Genomic DNA, 15,554 nt, shown 5'->3' on the forward strand with positions numbered 1-15,554 from the left:
TTTTTCTACCCTGTCTTCTGATTTGCTGATCCAATCCTCAGCTTCCTCTAACCTGCTGTTTATTCCTTCCAATGTATTCTTTATTTCTGCAATGTCATTCTTCATTTCCTTCACAGTTTCCATATCTGTTTTCCTGTTGTTGAGGATCTTTACAATTAGTATTCTGAACTCTATATCTGATAGATTGCTTATCTCCATTTCATTTAGCTCTTTTTCTGGAGACTTGTGTTCTTTTATTTGGGGCTTTTTTTTTGTCTGCCCATTTTGGCTGCCTGTTTGGGTTTGTTTCTATGTATTAGGTAGATCTGCTAGGATTCTCAGTCTTTTTGGTGGGTGTCTGGTACAGGCCAGTGTCAGATGCTGTTTGTGACTGGCCCTGAGTGCCCTGTTTGTAGCTATCAACAACCCTTGGCTTGAGGTCTCCTCTGCTGGAGCTGGGTGCATTTGAAAAGGACCAAGATGCACACCAAAGTCTGCTTTTCCAAGGCCCAGGTCCAGAAGCAGATCAGGCAAAGACCCAAAGCACTCTGTCTGCCTCTGCCTGCAGGCTGATTAATCTGATTGTCTTAATCCTTTGCGGTCGTTTGTCTGCTCTCAGCCTCTCAGCCACCAAAGCTTTTTTACTGTTCCGGTTGTATGTGTGCTCTCAGCCACCACAGCAAGGAAGCGTACGAATCTTAACTCTATTCATTCATGTATCAGTTCATAATTTCTCTGAAAGCTCTTTATTCCGACCAGTACGACACCCATGTCCAAATTTAATACGACCGCAAAGGGTTAATGAACCTCTGGCTGTAGAAACTCCTCTGGGTAGGGGGAGAGGTTTTCCAGCAGGGTGGGGCAGTTGCTTCCCCCCCCTCAGGCAAAAGCTGCTTGGATGGTAAATGTCTGCCTGTGAAAGATGTCCTCTGCAGTTTTGGGGAATGACTCGGCACAGGAATCAGGAAGGGTGTCCATTAAGCTCTATCTTAAGAGCCCACAAGTCTAGATTCTCCTCACACATCTCCAGTCCACTCTGCCCTCCCTTTGCTGGAGCCCAAGGTGAGTGGCTGCACACAGAGCTGTGTGCATTGGCTCTTTAGGAGGGTGCCTACATTTCCAGCCTTTTCTCCCTGGCAGACAGAAACCCGACTGCTTTTCACAGCCAGATGTTATATGGGCACCTTTCTCAGTTCTGGTGCTCTTGGCTGGGAAGCCCAGCCTTGGATTTAGGCCCCAGAGTCCTCAGTGGGGAAACTCCCCGTCCCCCCCAGCTGAGATCTCCTTCTAGACCTTCAGCTGCTGCCTGTGGGAGCCTAGCCAGCCCTCTGGTGCCTCTGCATTTCCTACCAATCTCTCTGTGGTCTCTCCATTTTTCTCCTTGGTTATGAGGGTGCTCTTCAGATCGTCTTCACTTGCAGTTGATAATTCAGGATGGTTTTTCTATATTTTAGTTGTAATTCCAGTTTGATCCTGGAAGAGTATCAGTGTAGCTTCCACTCAGTCTGATACCATCTTTAATCTCAAAAGTTCAAATTTTTAATTAAAAATTTCTATGGTTTCTTAGATAGTTTAGTTGAAATTCAATTTATTTGTAATTTCATTAAATATTAGAGAAAAATTAAGAAGTAGATATTCAAATCTATCAAAGTCATATAATTAAACTGATATTTTTGTGTATAAATTTCAGTTATTGATGTTTAATTTCTTTTTGTTAGAATGTCTTGAGACCAGATATATTTATTTGAAAAGATAAGCTAGAAGGGTATAAATTTAAAGCAAATATGAGGAATAATTATTGGCTTGTACCTTGGCTCTCTAGCCTTTAACAAGTGCTCTCTTAAGGTGTCTTTCTTCTGGCCATGGTACTACCTGGAGAACAGTTCTTTCTTTGGATGGTTATTTTATTAAGTGCCTATTGGTTTAATAATGCACTTGAAGAAATGAAAAAACTTGTTATGAAAAATAGTAAGCCTTTCAAGTCAGTAGGTAGCTTATTCTGATTTCCCGGTAAGCAGTAGGCAGTTAAATTTTTAAAAGTTAATTTTTAAAGAGGGAGATTGGTTGATTCTTATATATGCCCTGACAGAGAATTGAACTTGCAACCTTTGTGTTTAGGGATAATGCTCTAACCAGCTGAGCTACCCAGCCAAGACAGTAGACAGTTAAATTTGACAATCATAGACATACTTCCAAACGTAATCCTCCTTTTATTTTTCATATTTCTCTTCTCTAAATTTTGCTCCTCGCCTAGCAGGGCGTGGCTCAGCGGTTGAGCGTCGACCTAGGATCCAGGCGATTGGGGTTCGATTCCTGGTCAGGGCACATGCCCGGGTTGCGGGCTCGATCAATGACTCTCTCATCGTTGATGTTTCTCTTTTTCCCTCTCCTTTCCTCTCTGAAGTCAATAAAGATATATTAAAAAATAAATAAATTTTGCACCTCTCTCCAACGTAGGTTGGAACCTTTTTGCGATGTCCTTTAAATACCTAGTTGAATAGCTTGTACGTCATTTGATAATGGTTAGATAGCATTTGTAGACTTTTGTGTTATTAAAATGAAATTAAGCATATGGTTTAGGAAGAGCCTATTAGGAAGATGAATCTTTCCATAGTTGTAGGGAGGGTTGAAAACAGTATGAGAGGAAAAGAGGGCCTGAACTAGAACAATCAGTGTGGGAATGGAAAATGGAATAATTTGTTGGCAGTAGTTTTATGGGTAGAGAGAGGGGAAGGAACCTAGTGTTTCAGGTTTTGAGTCTGAACACTAGGAAGGATGCTGATTAACAACAGAGGAAGGAAGAGGAAGAGGGTGCGTGTGGGGGGGTAGTTGCTGATTTTTAAGGTTTGGATATTCACTTAAAGTTAAGATTCTTAGCAGCCACTTGTTAACCTAGGCCTGAAGCTTAGGAGGAAAGCCAGAATTAGAGAAAAGTATTGGGGGATCATACTCATAGATGCTATAGTTTGAACTGAAGAGGTATTGATATTCTTGTGAGTCAGAATAAATAGAGAAATAGAAAATTCTCTTGAAATAAATCCACAGGAAATGCTTTAGTTTTAGGATCCCCTTGGTTAAATTGCATAATCTTTTTTCACCGTCATTAAAAAAATGATATATAGGAAAAACACCTTGAAGAAAGCACAGAGGGATAAAACCAATGTCTAAAACAGTGGCTACAATATAGTAGGTGCTTAAAAGAGATTTGTGGAACGAATAAGTGTAATTTGGTTGGGATATAGGGAACGTAAAGGAGAATAACGGGTGCGTTACGGAAAACTGAGTGTTGTGGTGTGATGCTCATTCCCTCCCACCACCTCTGCAGGGTTATTGCTGCCACCAGATGAGAATGGATCTGAGAATATTTTGAACTTTTAAAATGTTCTTTGAGATATGTTTCTGTCTGAGGAACTGAAAGAAGTTCAGCAAGTAACAGAAGTCTAGTCTAATTGGAAAACTTGTATTCTTTCCATTTCTTCTGATAAGAATTGGACTTGTAAAATATATTGTGAAAGTTTAAAGTATTCTTATGTTCCTATATCTATATATAGACTCTTTTGGCCTGTACTTTTCCCTCTGCCTGTAATATCTTTCTCACCTTCTCAGTCCCTTGCTTTCTGTGAATTAGTTGCTACTCATCTTTTGGGTTTCCATTTAGCATCCTAAGACTGCTGTTTTTCTCTGTGCCCCCACACTCTAGTACTTACTGTACACATTGCAGTTGCTTGTTTTGCCTCTTCACTAGATCAAACACTTCTATGTTCTATGGTGTTAACTTGTTTTTCTACCATGTAGCACAATGCTTGGCATATAGTTTGTTGGAGATGGACTACATATAAGGCAGTGTTAAACTAAAGTTTGCATTTAACCTTCAGATTTGGTGTGTTAAAGATATATGTCCTAAAATACAGGTTAAGAAATGTTTTAGCTGCAATAGGGGAGAATCACCATACACCCTTTAATGTTTTAGATTGAGCATTGTGAAATTAAAAACCAAAAAACAGTGTTTATTTTTAAGTAAAGGATTGCTTCAAGGTAGTTTACAACTGTGTTGCAGCAGTGCATTGGACCGGATGGCCCACAAGTCATTTCATTGCCCTATTTTCATGCATTTAGTGGTCTGACACTGTAATTGTCGAAGTTCTAAGAAAAACTCAACTGTAAGAATTGGTAGTTTCTGAGGAATGAAATTATATAGATGTAAAAGATTGAGGATGCGGGGTAGGAACTGCTGGTAGGTGTTGCGCTTTTTCTTATTTTTTAGAAAAATGTTTGATTATTGCATACCGTTTTTGGAGTGTAGCTTTTTCTGCTCTTCATTATCTATTTTCTATGGTGATGGGAGTTAAGGGTAGTGAGAACGAGAGTCAGTTGAGTGCATTTCAATATAAACTTGCCTATATAAGTTTGGTGTTGGTTCCCATCTTTCATGTATTAGTCTTCCAGTGGACCGAATTTTTGGGTAGATAGAACACCTGACGGTACTGTTTCTTTTAAAAACTTCCTCCCATTTACTTCCTCCAAACGAAAACCTCCTTTGGATTCTGCAAATATGTTACCCATTGCAAAGGAAATAGAGTTTCTGCTCTTGCTTTGAGCTAATTTGATATGAGGTATAAAACTAAATACATACACTTGATAGTTGCCTGAACACAAATATACTGAAGATGCCTAACGTGATTGTTTCTTCTTAAGTTTGAGTGATGTAGTTAGTTGAAGGGGTACTGTACCTATTATGCTTAACCCAGTAGTCATTCAAGCAAATTTACTAGTAACTAAATTTTAGTCTCTACATAGTGATATGAAAAAAAAAAAAGACATTAAAATGACAGTATAAGGTATATTTTCTTTCCCATTCATTTTAAAAAGTCAATTTCTTTTTCTTAACAATCAGTCCAGACAGTATCACTGTGTAGGAACGACGTTTGTTGGGGCCTTTAGGAGAATAAAGTAGTTTTAGCAGGTCTGTGTGTATACTATATGTCTTACCAACCTGAAGTAACCAGTTTAATTTCAGAAAGGACAAGCATGTGGAAGAAAATCTGACTGGCATCTTTGAGAGCTACAGAAAAACTTAGACGTTTGTAGTGTAATAAGCACACAGTCCACTGGGATAGAAGAGATTTCTTGGCAATTGTATTTCTGCATTTCTATTTTTCTGTAAGAACTTGGGGGCCTGTTGGTGACATATCTAAGAGGAAAAGCATAGTGGAAAGTAAAAGTTTTCTGCTGGGAACTTTAATTTGGTTTCCTTTTCGGAAGAAGGAAGTCTGTTGATGGTAGCACTATTTTAATTGTTTTCTGCTGTAGTAGACAGTTTCCATTTAAGATTGTCAGGTTCGTTTTCAATAATTGTGCAGTTTGAATGAAGTGTTCATATTCTGATCAGGTGGTTTCCTCATTGCATAGATTCCTGTTATTCTTCCTGATGAGGAGAGACCGACGGAAAAGCATGAGGCCCCTAAAATGTGCTCCAACAGTATACAATATATGCTTAGGAAAAACATTCATGGGATTCCAATTTTAGAAGTACAGTGATTCCTACAACTTGTCCAACTTGTCTTTTTTTTATTGTTTTACTTAATATATAGTTTTATCTTGGATGTCATGGTATTTTAAAAGTGATTGTGTATTTTCTTCTTTTTTTAAATTCTCACCCAAGAATATTTTTTCCTCCCATTGCTTTTCAGAGAGATTGGAAGGGGGAGAGAGAGAGACAGACAGACAGACAGAGACACCACATGCACACTGACGAGGTCAGGGGATTGAGCCTGCAACTGAGGCATGTGCCCTTGGTCAGAATTGAACCCAGGACCCTTCAGTCAGAGGGCTGACGCTCCAGCCACTGAACCAAACCAGCTAGGGTGTGATTGTGTATTTTCTAAGGAAATGAAATCAAGGGACTCAACATCTGCCTGTAACATGTCTCAACCAAAATTTGCAAAGCTAGCTAAAAAAAATGTACTTCTTAAATTTCCTGATGATGTTTCCTTTCCCAATCTCTGGGTGGGTATGGGGGTGGAAGAGAGTGAGCATGAATGAAACATTATCACAGCATGTCAAATGCATACTGACCTTGCCATTCTCCAGAGAATACGTGGGTGGGGCAAAAGTAAGGTTACAGTTGTGAGTATGGGAAACAGTTTCTTTTTGTGTTATTTAATAATTATTGGACTATTTTCCATACAAACAACTGTAAAACCTACTTTTTTTTTGGCCTTACCCTGTATATCCATATTGGAGAAAGAGTGGAGCTAGTTGAAGGTTTCCTTCTAGACTTGCCAGGAGAAATGGGAAGAATTTCTGGTTTATATATACTACAGTGCCTCCAGCCCCAATTAATGTATGATCTGTAATGTTCAAAAAGGAGTTTTGGGAAAAGAAATTTCCTTTTAACATGAATGCTTTATCAGAAACAAGAATTGGTTTCTCCTGTTTTCTTCCCCAATTGAAATGGAAAGTAAACAAGAGTGTTTCGAAAATAGGAAGGTAGTTGGGGCTTAGGTGATTCACAAATTAATCATCCATTATCAATAGTCATAAAATTTGTGATTTTCAGTGATGAAGTTGTATTAATCAGTACTATAGTCTTTTATATGTATATAATTTATATGTATATCTGTTTAGTACATTTAATAATACCAAGCCAACCTTGTATGAGATAAATACTGTTATGATATACCTTTTATAGATTAGGAAACTGAGATTCGGAAATTAAGTAATTTGCCTATATTTGCACAGCGAAGGTGGCAGAGCTAGGATTCAAACATAAGCAGTGGATCCAGAGTCTTTACCCTTAACCATTATGTTATGCTATAGACTCTGTAGTACTTTTTCATTTTTATATTTTTCTTTGAAGGAGTTTAGGAAAAATATTTATTCTGAGGTTGAGATAGAGATTATTTTCCCTATTTTACAGGTGAGGTACAAAATGTACTGACTTGACCATAGTTATGGAGACGGTTTCTGCTAAATCCTGGTCTCACCAGAGGGCTTAGTTTCTTTTGAAGGAGTTTAGGGGGTGTCAGTATAACCATTTTTCTTTGAGCTCTATCAGCCTAAATTGTTTTCATATTATTTTAGACAAAGAGAATGTGTTTATTGTGGACATTAAAGAAAAGATATATTGTTTGCACTGCCAGGGAGGTCAAACTGAACTTCTAAAGTTTTTCCTAACATTATCTTTTGTTATTCAACATGTCTTCCTTTATTCAACAAATACTTTTAAAATTATTATGTGCCAGATTCAGGCTGTGAGTTATAATTGCCACAGATATAAGCCGAGTAAAAAATTTAACTTAGGTGATTTAGCCCATAGGTATATGGTAATGTTTATATTACACTCAGAGTATTCACATACCCCTAATATAACAAATATTCTAGATTCCAGTTGCATTTCTTGTTTTTTGTTTTTTTTTAAACTCACTTGAAAACAATCACCAGCAATACTACCATTAAAGAGATATAATAAAGCTTTGACTATAGAGACTTAGAGAAATAGTGTGGGTGATTAAATGTTTTCTTTCATTTCCTTGCATTGATGCTACTGTAACTATTTGAATGGTGATAAATTGTAGCATTTTTATTAAATTGAACCTTTTAGTCAAATATCCACTAGGGAGGTGACTCCTTAGGGAGTGTTATGTCTTTGGTATGGGGGGGTGTCATGTTTTGAGAAGGCATATTACACATTTTTTATGTAGAATGAATTATACTACAGATTTCACAAAGAGCATGTTTTTGGCATCTGAGGTTAAATATAATAAATGATCCTTTATGAGAAAATTGACATCTAGGTACCCTGAATCTCCTGGTAGGTGAAATTTTTATGTTTATCAAAAAGATTATAGGTTAAAAATAGATTGAGAGACATTGTTTAAAAGTAGACCCAAGGACTAATGCTCAATGGATATAGAGTTTAGTTTCTATAAATCTGTGCAGTATTTGAATCAAATCATATCACATTGGATTTGTGATTTATTTACAAAACACTGTTAATTGCATATCATGATGCTATATGCAATTTAAGTAAAATGATTATTTTTATCTAGTATGACACTAATGATTTTTTTGATTTACAATTTTTTAAATGGGATAAAGATTGCATATTGTAACAGTTTAATTGAAGTTCTTTGTACCCTTAATAGTAGCTTTAAAATATATGTGCAGCCCGGCTGGGTGTGGCTCAGTGGTTGAGTTTCGTCCTAGGATCCAGGTGATTGGGGTTTGATTCCTGGTCAGGGAACATGCCTGGGTTGCGGGCTCGATCCCCAGTCGGGGGCGTGTAGGAGGCAGCTGATCAATGACTCTCTCATCATTAATGTTTTTATCTCTCTTCCTCTCCTTTCCTCTCTCTGAAATCAATAAAGATATATTAAAAATAATAATAAAATAAAATGTATGTGCAGATACATTTAAAATATTTTTGTTACTATGATTCACCTTGATAATTTGAAGTAAACAATAAAGATAATTCCAGAAATTCTGATCTTTAAGCCTATTTAGTTTTTTTTCTAGAACAGCCTGACGCTTGTAACAGTGGAATGTTCTGACATTTTTGAGGATTTATTGTTGGACAATTTAATTTCGGTTTATAATCATAATCAAGAATTGGCATGTTTTGCTTTTTGTGTTCAGAGCTTATGAGCTTTTAGCATGAAGGGAATCAGTAATATTTGGGAAACAAAGTTGTTATTTAGATTAATGTTCCTGTCTTGAACTTAATACCCATTTTAATGCCAAAATGTATATATATGTAAAAACTGAAAGTCACAAATACATCTTTTATATATCGGTAAAGGTCTTTAGGCAGCATCTATTATACCTTAGTAATTATGTAATGCCTCACTTACCTCTGTGTATCATCTCATAGTGAGTTCACAAGATAAAGGGAATTAAATCTTTTAATCTTGATATTTTGCATAAAACACAAAAGGAATTTAAGAAATATCAAGTACACAAAAATAGGAACTTCACTTAAAATTGTCCTTAATTTTGTCTTTGTATAAATCAGCTGTGTTATTACTCCACTGCTTTAGGTAATAAAGTATTACCAGTTTTATATACCAAGGAAGTTCCATGTATTTTCACAACTAAGTAAACTTCTGTCCTGGAATTTCAAAAATTTTGTCCTGATCATATGTTGTTAAATTTTAGTTCTTCAAGGAACTTTCAGTGATCATTAGTCTAAACTTTTCCTTTTAGATTAAAAAACAAACAAAAAAACGCTCTTCAAAGTTAAATTTACTTGTCCATAACCTCAAAGGTAATGCTTGAACTGAGACTAGAATTTTAGAGAAATGCAATATTGATTTTTTTCCCTTCTAATACTGTTTAAAATTATGGTTTTCCTATTAAGTTATAATAAAGTTCCATGATTATTTCATTATTTTATTTTAGTCTTATGCACAGACTTACAGATAAATGGGTTGGTTTATAGAAGAAAACTAAAAATAATTAGTTCGAGAAGTTTTAAGTTTTTTTCTTTTTTAATAAACTAAGGAGTCAAGAATAATACTAACCTTTTCTTATAGCAAAAATAGTCATAGTAGTTCAGTAGTTTTGACTGACTTATCTCTAGATATTAAGTATCTCAATGTAATATGAATTTTTTGTTTTCCCTGGAATGTTTTAAGTTAGACTCCAAGTACTGGAGGATACATTTGGATGACTAACTTATTAAAAGTGTAAAAATATTTCATAAAAGTTACTTCATAGATTTGTTACCATGACCATATGAAAATTCCAATCTCTTTCTAAGTATGCTTCTGTTTATATCAATCCATGAGACTTTTATAGGCATAGCATGAATGATACTAGAGTTATTGCCAGTCATTTAAGCAGACCACCTGGTATTATGGTAGGTAGAATATAGGTAAACTGAGAGCAGAAAAGTTAAAGTAACAAAGGTATCATTTATTCCTCACATGTTTGTTAAATAAATTTGAGGAGCTGACTTCAAATGAGTGGTTATGGAGTAGATCATCATAAGACCAAGGAAATAATCAGCTTCTTGATGAAACAGGAGATTAGAACAGTAGCCATTAGCATCATTCTGTTTTCCTATTCTAGGGCAAAACACTAAAATGGAATAAAATTTTATTTTCTCACAGGTACCATATGCCTTATTATGTCAAATCTTGGTTCCTTCGTATGTAGAGAAGTAATAAATTAATCAGTTGTTTCCATTTGTCCATCTTACTCTCAATTTTCTAAGTTAGGATTTGGTTATAGTAAGCATTTGTATCTTGAACATACAGACAATCCCAGTAGTAGAGAGAGGGGCAGAAATAGAAGTAGTTCATAGGTGAGATGATTAGGCCTGAGCTTATAGGACAAATTAAAAACTGAGTAAGTGAATTTTTTGGAGAGACTTGGAAGTTAACAATTGTGTTGAAATTGGAAAAACTGGTTCAGAGTAAAATGTAAATGTTCAAGTTACATGTAGGTATTTATAGCCTCTAGTAGTATGTTTTTCACCTACCATTAGTAATTTTATGGTTGCTATTTTTATCCTAATCTTTTAATTTTTCCCCTTAGGTGGTATCATGGAAAACTTGATAGAACTATGGCAGAAGAACGCCTCAGACAGGCAGGGAAGTCCGGCAGTTACCTTATAAGAGAGAGTGATCGGAGGCCAGGGTCCTTTGTACTTTCATTTCTTAGCCAGACAAATGTTGTCAACCATTTTAGGTAAGTCTTTATTCCTATTATGAGGCTGTATAATACAGCTGTTTTGCTGTAATATTCGTAAAAATATCTACTTTAATAAAGGTGAATACTCAGTGACATTTAAATAATGGAAAACGAAATTTGTTTTCACTGGTATGATTTAATCAGCAATTTAGAGTAGATGTTGAATGTTTACATTTTTGTTTAAAAACAGTATTATTACTAGCATCACTGTGCTAATCCCAAATATAATTACCACTTTTAATGTAGAAATTCTTTAAATTACAAGGAAACTCTGAGTAGTAAAGTGGAAATACAGAGTAACAGGAAATAGAGGAAACAGTTTTAAGAGTCAGGGTGTGTACCCTTTAAGTCATTTTAGCTACACAGTTCTGAAACTCTTTGCAAATGTTCATTTCAATTAAATGGGCATGCAGATTTTCAAGTATAGATATCAATGTCTGTATGTATAAATATACATATTTTATTTGATTTTATTTTTATGAGCAAGATTGAAAAAAAAATCTAGTGTCTCTAATGTTAACTAATAAAATGTTTGTATACCCTTGATTTTTAGCTTTTAAAATAAGCTTTAATAAGTACTCTTACACCACATGTAGAATAAAAAATATTATACTCTGTAAATATTTCACGAGATATATAAGCTGCTTTTAGCCAGAGATTTTTATTACAATTGCTCTTCAGTCTTTAATGTGGAAAGTGAGAAGAGGTATGCGAGGATGAGTTCACAAATATTTTAATGAATTATGTGTGACTGAGGTTTATAAGTGTTATATGTATTTTTTATGCAATGCATACATATATATTTGTAGAAGAAATAACCTCAAGTAATTAGCATGTGGTGAAGATATTAAAATGGTATTTTAATATAGGGATGTAGTTAAAAGAGTATGAAATTATGGATTTATAATTTCTTTATGGAATTTGGTCTTCAAAATTATCTCAAAAGGTTTTTGTTATACTGTATTTTCCCCTGTACAAAATAGGATTATTGCTATGTGTGGAGATTACTACATTGGTGGAAGACGGTTTTCTTCATTGTCAGACCTAATAGGCTATTACAGTCATGTTTCCTGTTTGCTTAAAGGAGAAAAATTGCTTTATCCAGTTGCACCACCAGAGGCAAGTAAAACTTGAATAAAATATCTTTTAAAACTTTATTATTTCACTTTGCTAATTGGGTTAGCTCTTGTTCAGTTGCTTGTGCTGTTTGTTTAATGTAATTCAAGAAGTATTTGTTGTATTAAATTTTAATTCTAGTGTAGTATCAGAGCAAAACTCACAACTTCTTTAAGAAAAGGTAATTTTTCTATAATTTTGTATTTAAGTAACTTGATTTTTTTTATAACATTGCATAATGATTGAATGAGGAGTACTTAGAGATATCATAGGGCTAATGCTGAAGTTGCTGCAAAATTCTGAAATGCCTCCTGTATTATCAGTGAAAGGTTAATTTACATGTCCCATATAGTTTATTTCAAATTTAATGATCATTCATAATGCTTGATAAAACATAAGTTATACTGTTAAAAGAATTTCTATAAAAACAACAATGAAAACAAGACAAACATTTTTAGGTTTTGGGTATTTAGAGCCTCAGTAAAACGTAGTTTGAATGAGCTTGTTGGTGTTTTATTTGCTTTTACTTTTTGTGGACATACTTGATTTGACTTTGACATAAAAAGGTTATTTATCCTTTGTAAATTTTTTTTTATGGTTTTTAGCCAGTAGAAGATAGAAGGCGTGTTCGAGCCATTCTGCCTTACACAAAAGTACCAGACACTGATGAAATAAGGTATTTTATAACATATTCTCATTTCTTGGCATTTGAAAGACTTTGATAATTTATTGCTCTTGGACCAGGAAAGTTTTGGAATTTGAGAAAGTAACATACAACAAGGTAAAGGTGCCTTTAATACTGAGTGTGGTGTTTAATACTCCTAGTTGGCTTGTCTGTTCAGATTGTGGATTTGGATCAGAGTGGCCACAGTGAAGATGACAGGAGAAATAACTTAGCTTTTATTAAAAACTATCTCTGACAAAGTAAGGAGACTGCTGTTATATTCTGTACTCTCTTTTAATTTTTATTACTACATGACATCTGTGCCTAAACTATTCATATTACTAAGACATCATTTGCCTTTTTCACTGTGACATTTATACTGATGGCACAAAAGCAATGGACAGTAAAACCGCTGGTGCCTTAGCACAAATCAGGATAGTGGCACCAAACTACAGTGCTCTTCACTACCACACATTTGCAGTTAAACAAACAAACAAAAAAAGCCAGTTTCACTTAAGATTGTTCTTGATGAGACAGTAAGAAATATTTTTACTAAATCTCAACCCTTGGCTACATCTATTTTTTAAAAAAATGTGGTTACCTTTTTTTTTTTTTTTTTTTAAGATTTTTATTGATTTTTAGAGAGAGAAACATCGATGTGGGAGTGCAGCATTGACTGGCTGCCTCCTGCCCCCTCCAGAGATTGAGCCCACAACTTGGGTGTGTGCCCTGATTGGAATCGAACTAGCAATCTTTAGGTGCAGGGGACTGTGCCCGACCGAGTCACACCCGCCAGGGCACTACGCCTCCTAAATATTCTGTGTGGCCCTGGCCGGTTTGGCTGGTTGGAGTGTTGGCTGCGGACTGAAGAGTTCTGGCTTCGGTCCCGGCGGAGGTGCACGTACCGGGGCTGCAGGCTCAGTCCTGGCCCTGGTCGGCACATGCGGGAGGCAGCCAGTCGATGTGTCTTTCACATCGATGTGTTCTCTCTCTCTCTCCCCCCCTTTCACTCTCTGGAAAGCAATGGAAAAATTATCCTTAGATGAGGATTAAAAAAAATTTAAAAAATTCTGTGGGAGCGCTGTATGTGCTGTCTCCACTGTGTGCGAAGCCAGTGTTGAGGAAAAGCAGTGAGCTTAGAGCTGAACTAGCTCTGCTTTTGTGCACACCAGTTTTACTTAAGAGAATGACTGAGAGGCAGACTGTGATTATTCAGTATGTGTGACGCATGAATAAGGGACGGCAGTGTGATGGTAGCCAGAAGGAAAGGGGCTGGGGGAGTGGAAATGGGCAGAGGGAGACTGGGCTTTGTGTGGTGAGCATACGATGCAGCAGATAATGTTTTATTGAGTTGTATACTTAAAACCTGTATGGTTTTATTAACCAGTGTTACCACAATAAATTCAATAAAAAAATAAATAAAAGTAAGCTATTTAAAAGAAAGAATGCAGTATTCTATACTTATTCAAATAGAGTGCATCTCAAGTGTTGTATACTACAAGTTTTCTGTTCTTGAACTTGTCTGAGAAACTGTTAAGCTTGAGATAGTCTGGAGAAAAGTTTTTTAGATTTACCTAATAGAACTTCAGTTTGTGAATATTAAGATTGAAAGAAAAATTGATAAAAAATATATATGACAGATATGGATATTGATATAGGGTCAGTGGTAGCATCCTACCAATCTTGAAACCTTACGCCTTCAGAGGCATTTGTTCATGTGGTTTTACATTGATGACATACAGCAACAACATATTCCACCTGTGATTGTGTGGAGGTTGAAAACATCTAGATTCCAATGAAAAGAAACTAGGTAGTGTAGACATCCCTCTACTCAAAATATATCCCTTGGTGTACCACTTATAGAGAAAGAATGCTATACTTGTTAGATCATGGATGTCTGAGTGAATTAAATAAAACACCTAATTTTTTTTTAAATTCTTGTAAGCATCTGCATGATAAGGCTAATTGTGCTTATTACAAATAAAGCAAGTATTTGTGTGTGTGTGTGATGAGTTAATTATTTTATGTTTATAATTTTATATCTAACCTGCCTCTGAAAGACAATAACATTGAAACTTAAGCTTTCAAATTCAGGTTTCTTGGCGTTATATTCCAATGCCTATATAATACATATATAATTATTGTTACAAAAATTCCAATTTGAATGTAACAATAATCCAGCATTATAGGTAGTGCAGGTACCTTTATTCATGTCTTTTACCCATGAGGATATTAAGATTGAGATATTTAATTGTAAAACATTTTACTTGTAGATAATGCCAGAAATAGGACAAAACTCTAGAGTATTTGACTTTAATCTGTTGCATTTTCCAGTATCATATTATCTCTGTGGTGAGACATGATTACTCAAATTTTCATGTTTAAAATTTTTAATTTCAATAACTTTATACTTGCTATTTTCAGTTTCTTAAAAGGAGATATGTTCATTGTTCATAACGAATTAGAAGATGGGTGGATGTGGGTTACAAATCTAAGAACAGATGAACAAGGCCTAATAGTTGAAGACCTAGTAGAAGAGGTGGTAAGTTTTATTCTGTTCTTCTCACTCTCAGGATTCTAAATTTTTTGTGAAATTATGGAACTTGTCTATAATCAGGGAAATTATCTATGAATACATTTTTATCTATGAAAAACCTCATTTCACAAGTACAAGGAATTTTTGTTAAAATGTATTTACTATTAGTTATTGCTATTTATTTGTAAAAAACATAGCCAAGCTAGCATGTTTTAATCTATAGCTGCCAATTTTCAGATTTCATGAGTTTTTAAGAATTAAAAAATGTATTAACATTTGTGCTTATTTGTATTTCTTTTCTTCTTGATCTTCCTCATAAATGATGTTATGATGTTATGTCACTGATCATTGAATCTCAGAATCTTTATCTCCCAAATATATGTATAATTTTCTAGTAACCTTGGAAAAACTCATTTATAAATGTTACACATATATTATCACATATTCTACATTTTAAATATTCACCTTGTTTTTATTGTCATCACCTAATACATTATTAGTTACAGTATAAATAATCATATTTGTGCATTTTTAGATAAGAGGTCAGCATTCCAGCAGCATTTG

General features: G+C 34.9%; 1 protein-coding gene across 1 annotated transcript in view; it reads left to right on the forward strand.

Annotated features, from left to right (window-relative positions):
• The window catches only part of RASA1 (RAS p21 protein activator 1), a 90,928-nt gene that overhangs the window by 34,861 nt on the left and 40,513 nt on the right, over positions 1-15,554 (forward strand). Inside the window, exons 2-5 of the mRNA XM_016210381.2 lie at positions 10,519-10,671; positions 11,658-11,793; positions 12,396-12,466; positions 14,879-14,996. Of these exons, the coding sequence (XP_016065867.2) occupies positions 10,519-10,671; positions 11,658-11,793; positions 12,396-12,466; positions 14,879-14,996 (478 nt within the window). The remainder of the gene's footprint in view (positions 1-10,518; positions 10,672-11,657; positions 11,794-12,395; positions 12,467-14,878; positions 14,997-15,554) is intronic.

This window comes from Miniopterus natalensis, chromosome 3, assembly GCF_054644295.1.
Source record: "Miniopterus natalensis isolate mMinNat1 chromosome 3, mMinNat1.hap1, whole genome shotgun sequence".
Taxonomy (NCBI): Eukaryota; Metazoa; Chordata; class Mammalia; order Chiroptera; family Miniopteridae; genus Miniopterus; species Miniopterus natalensis.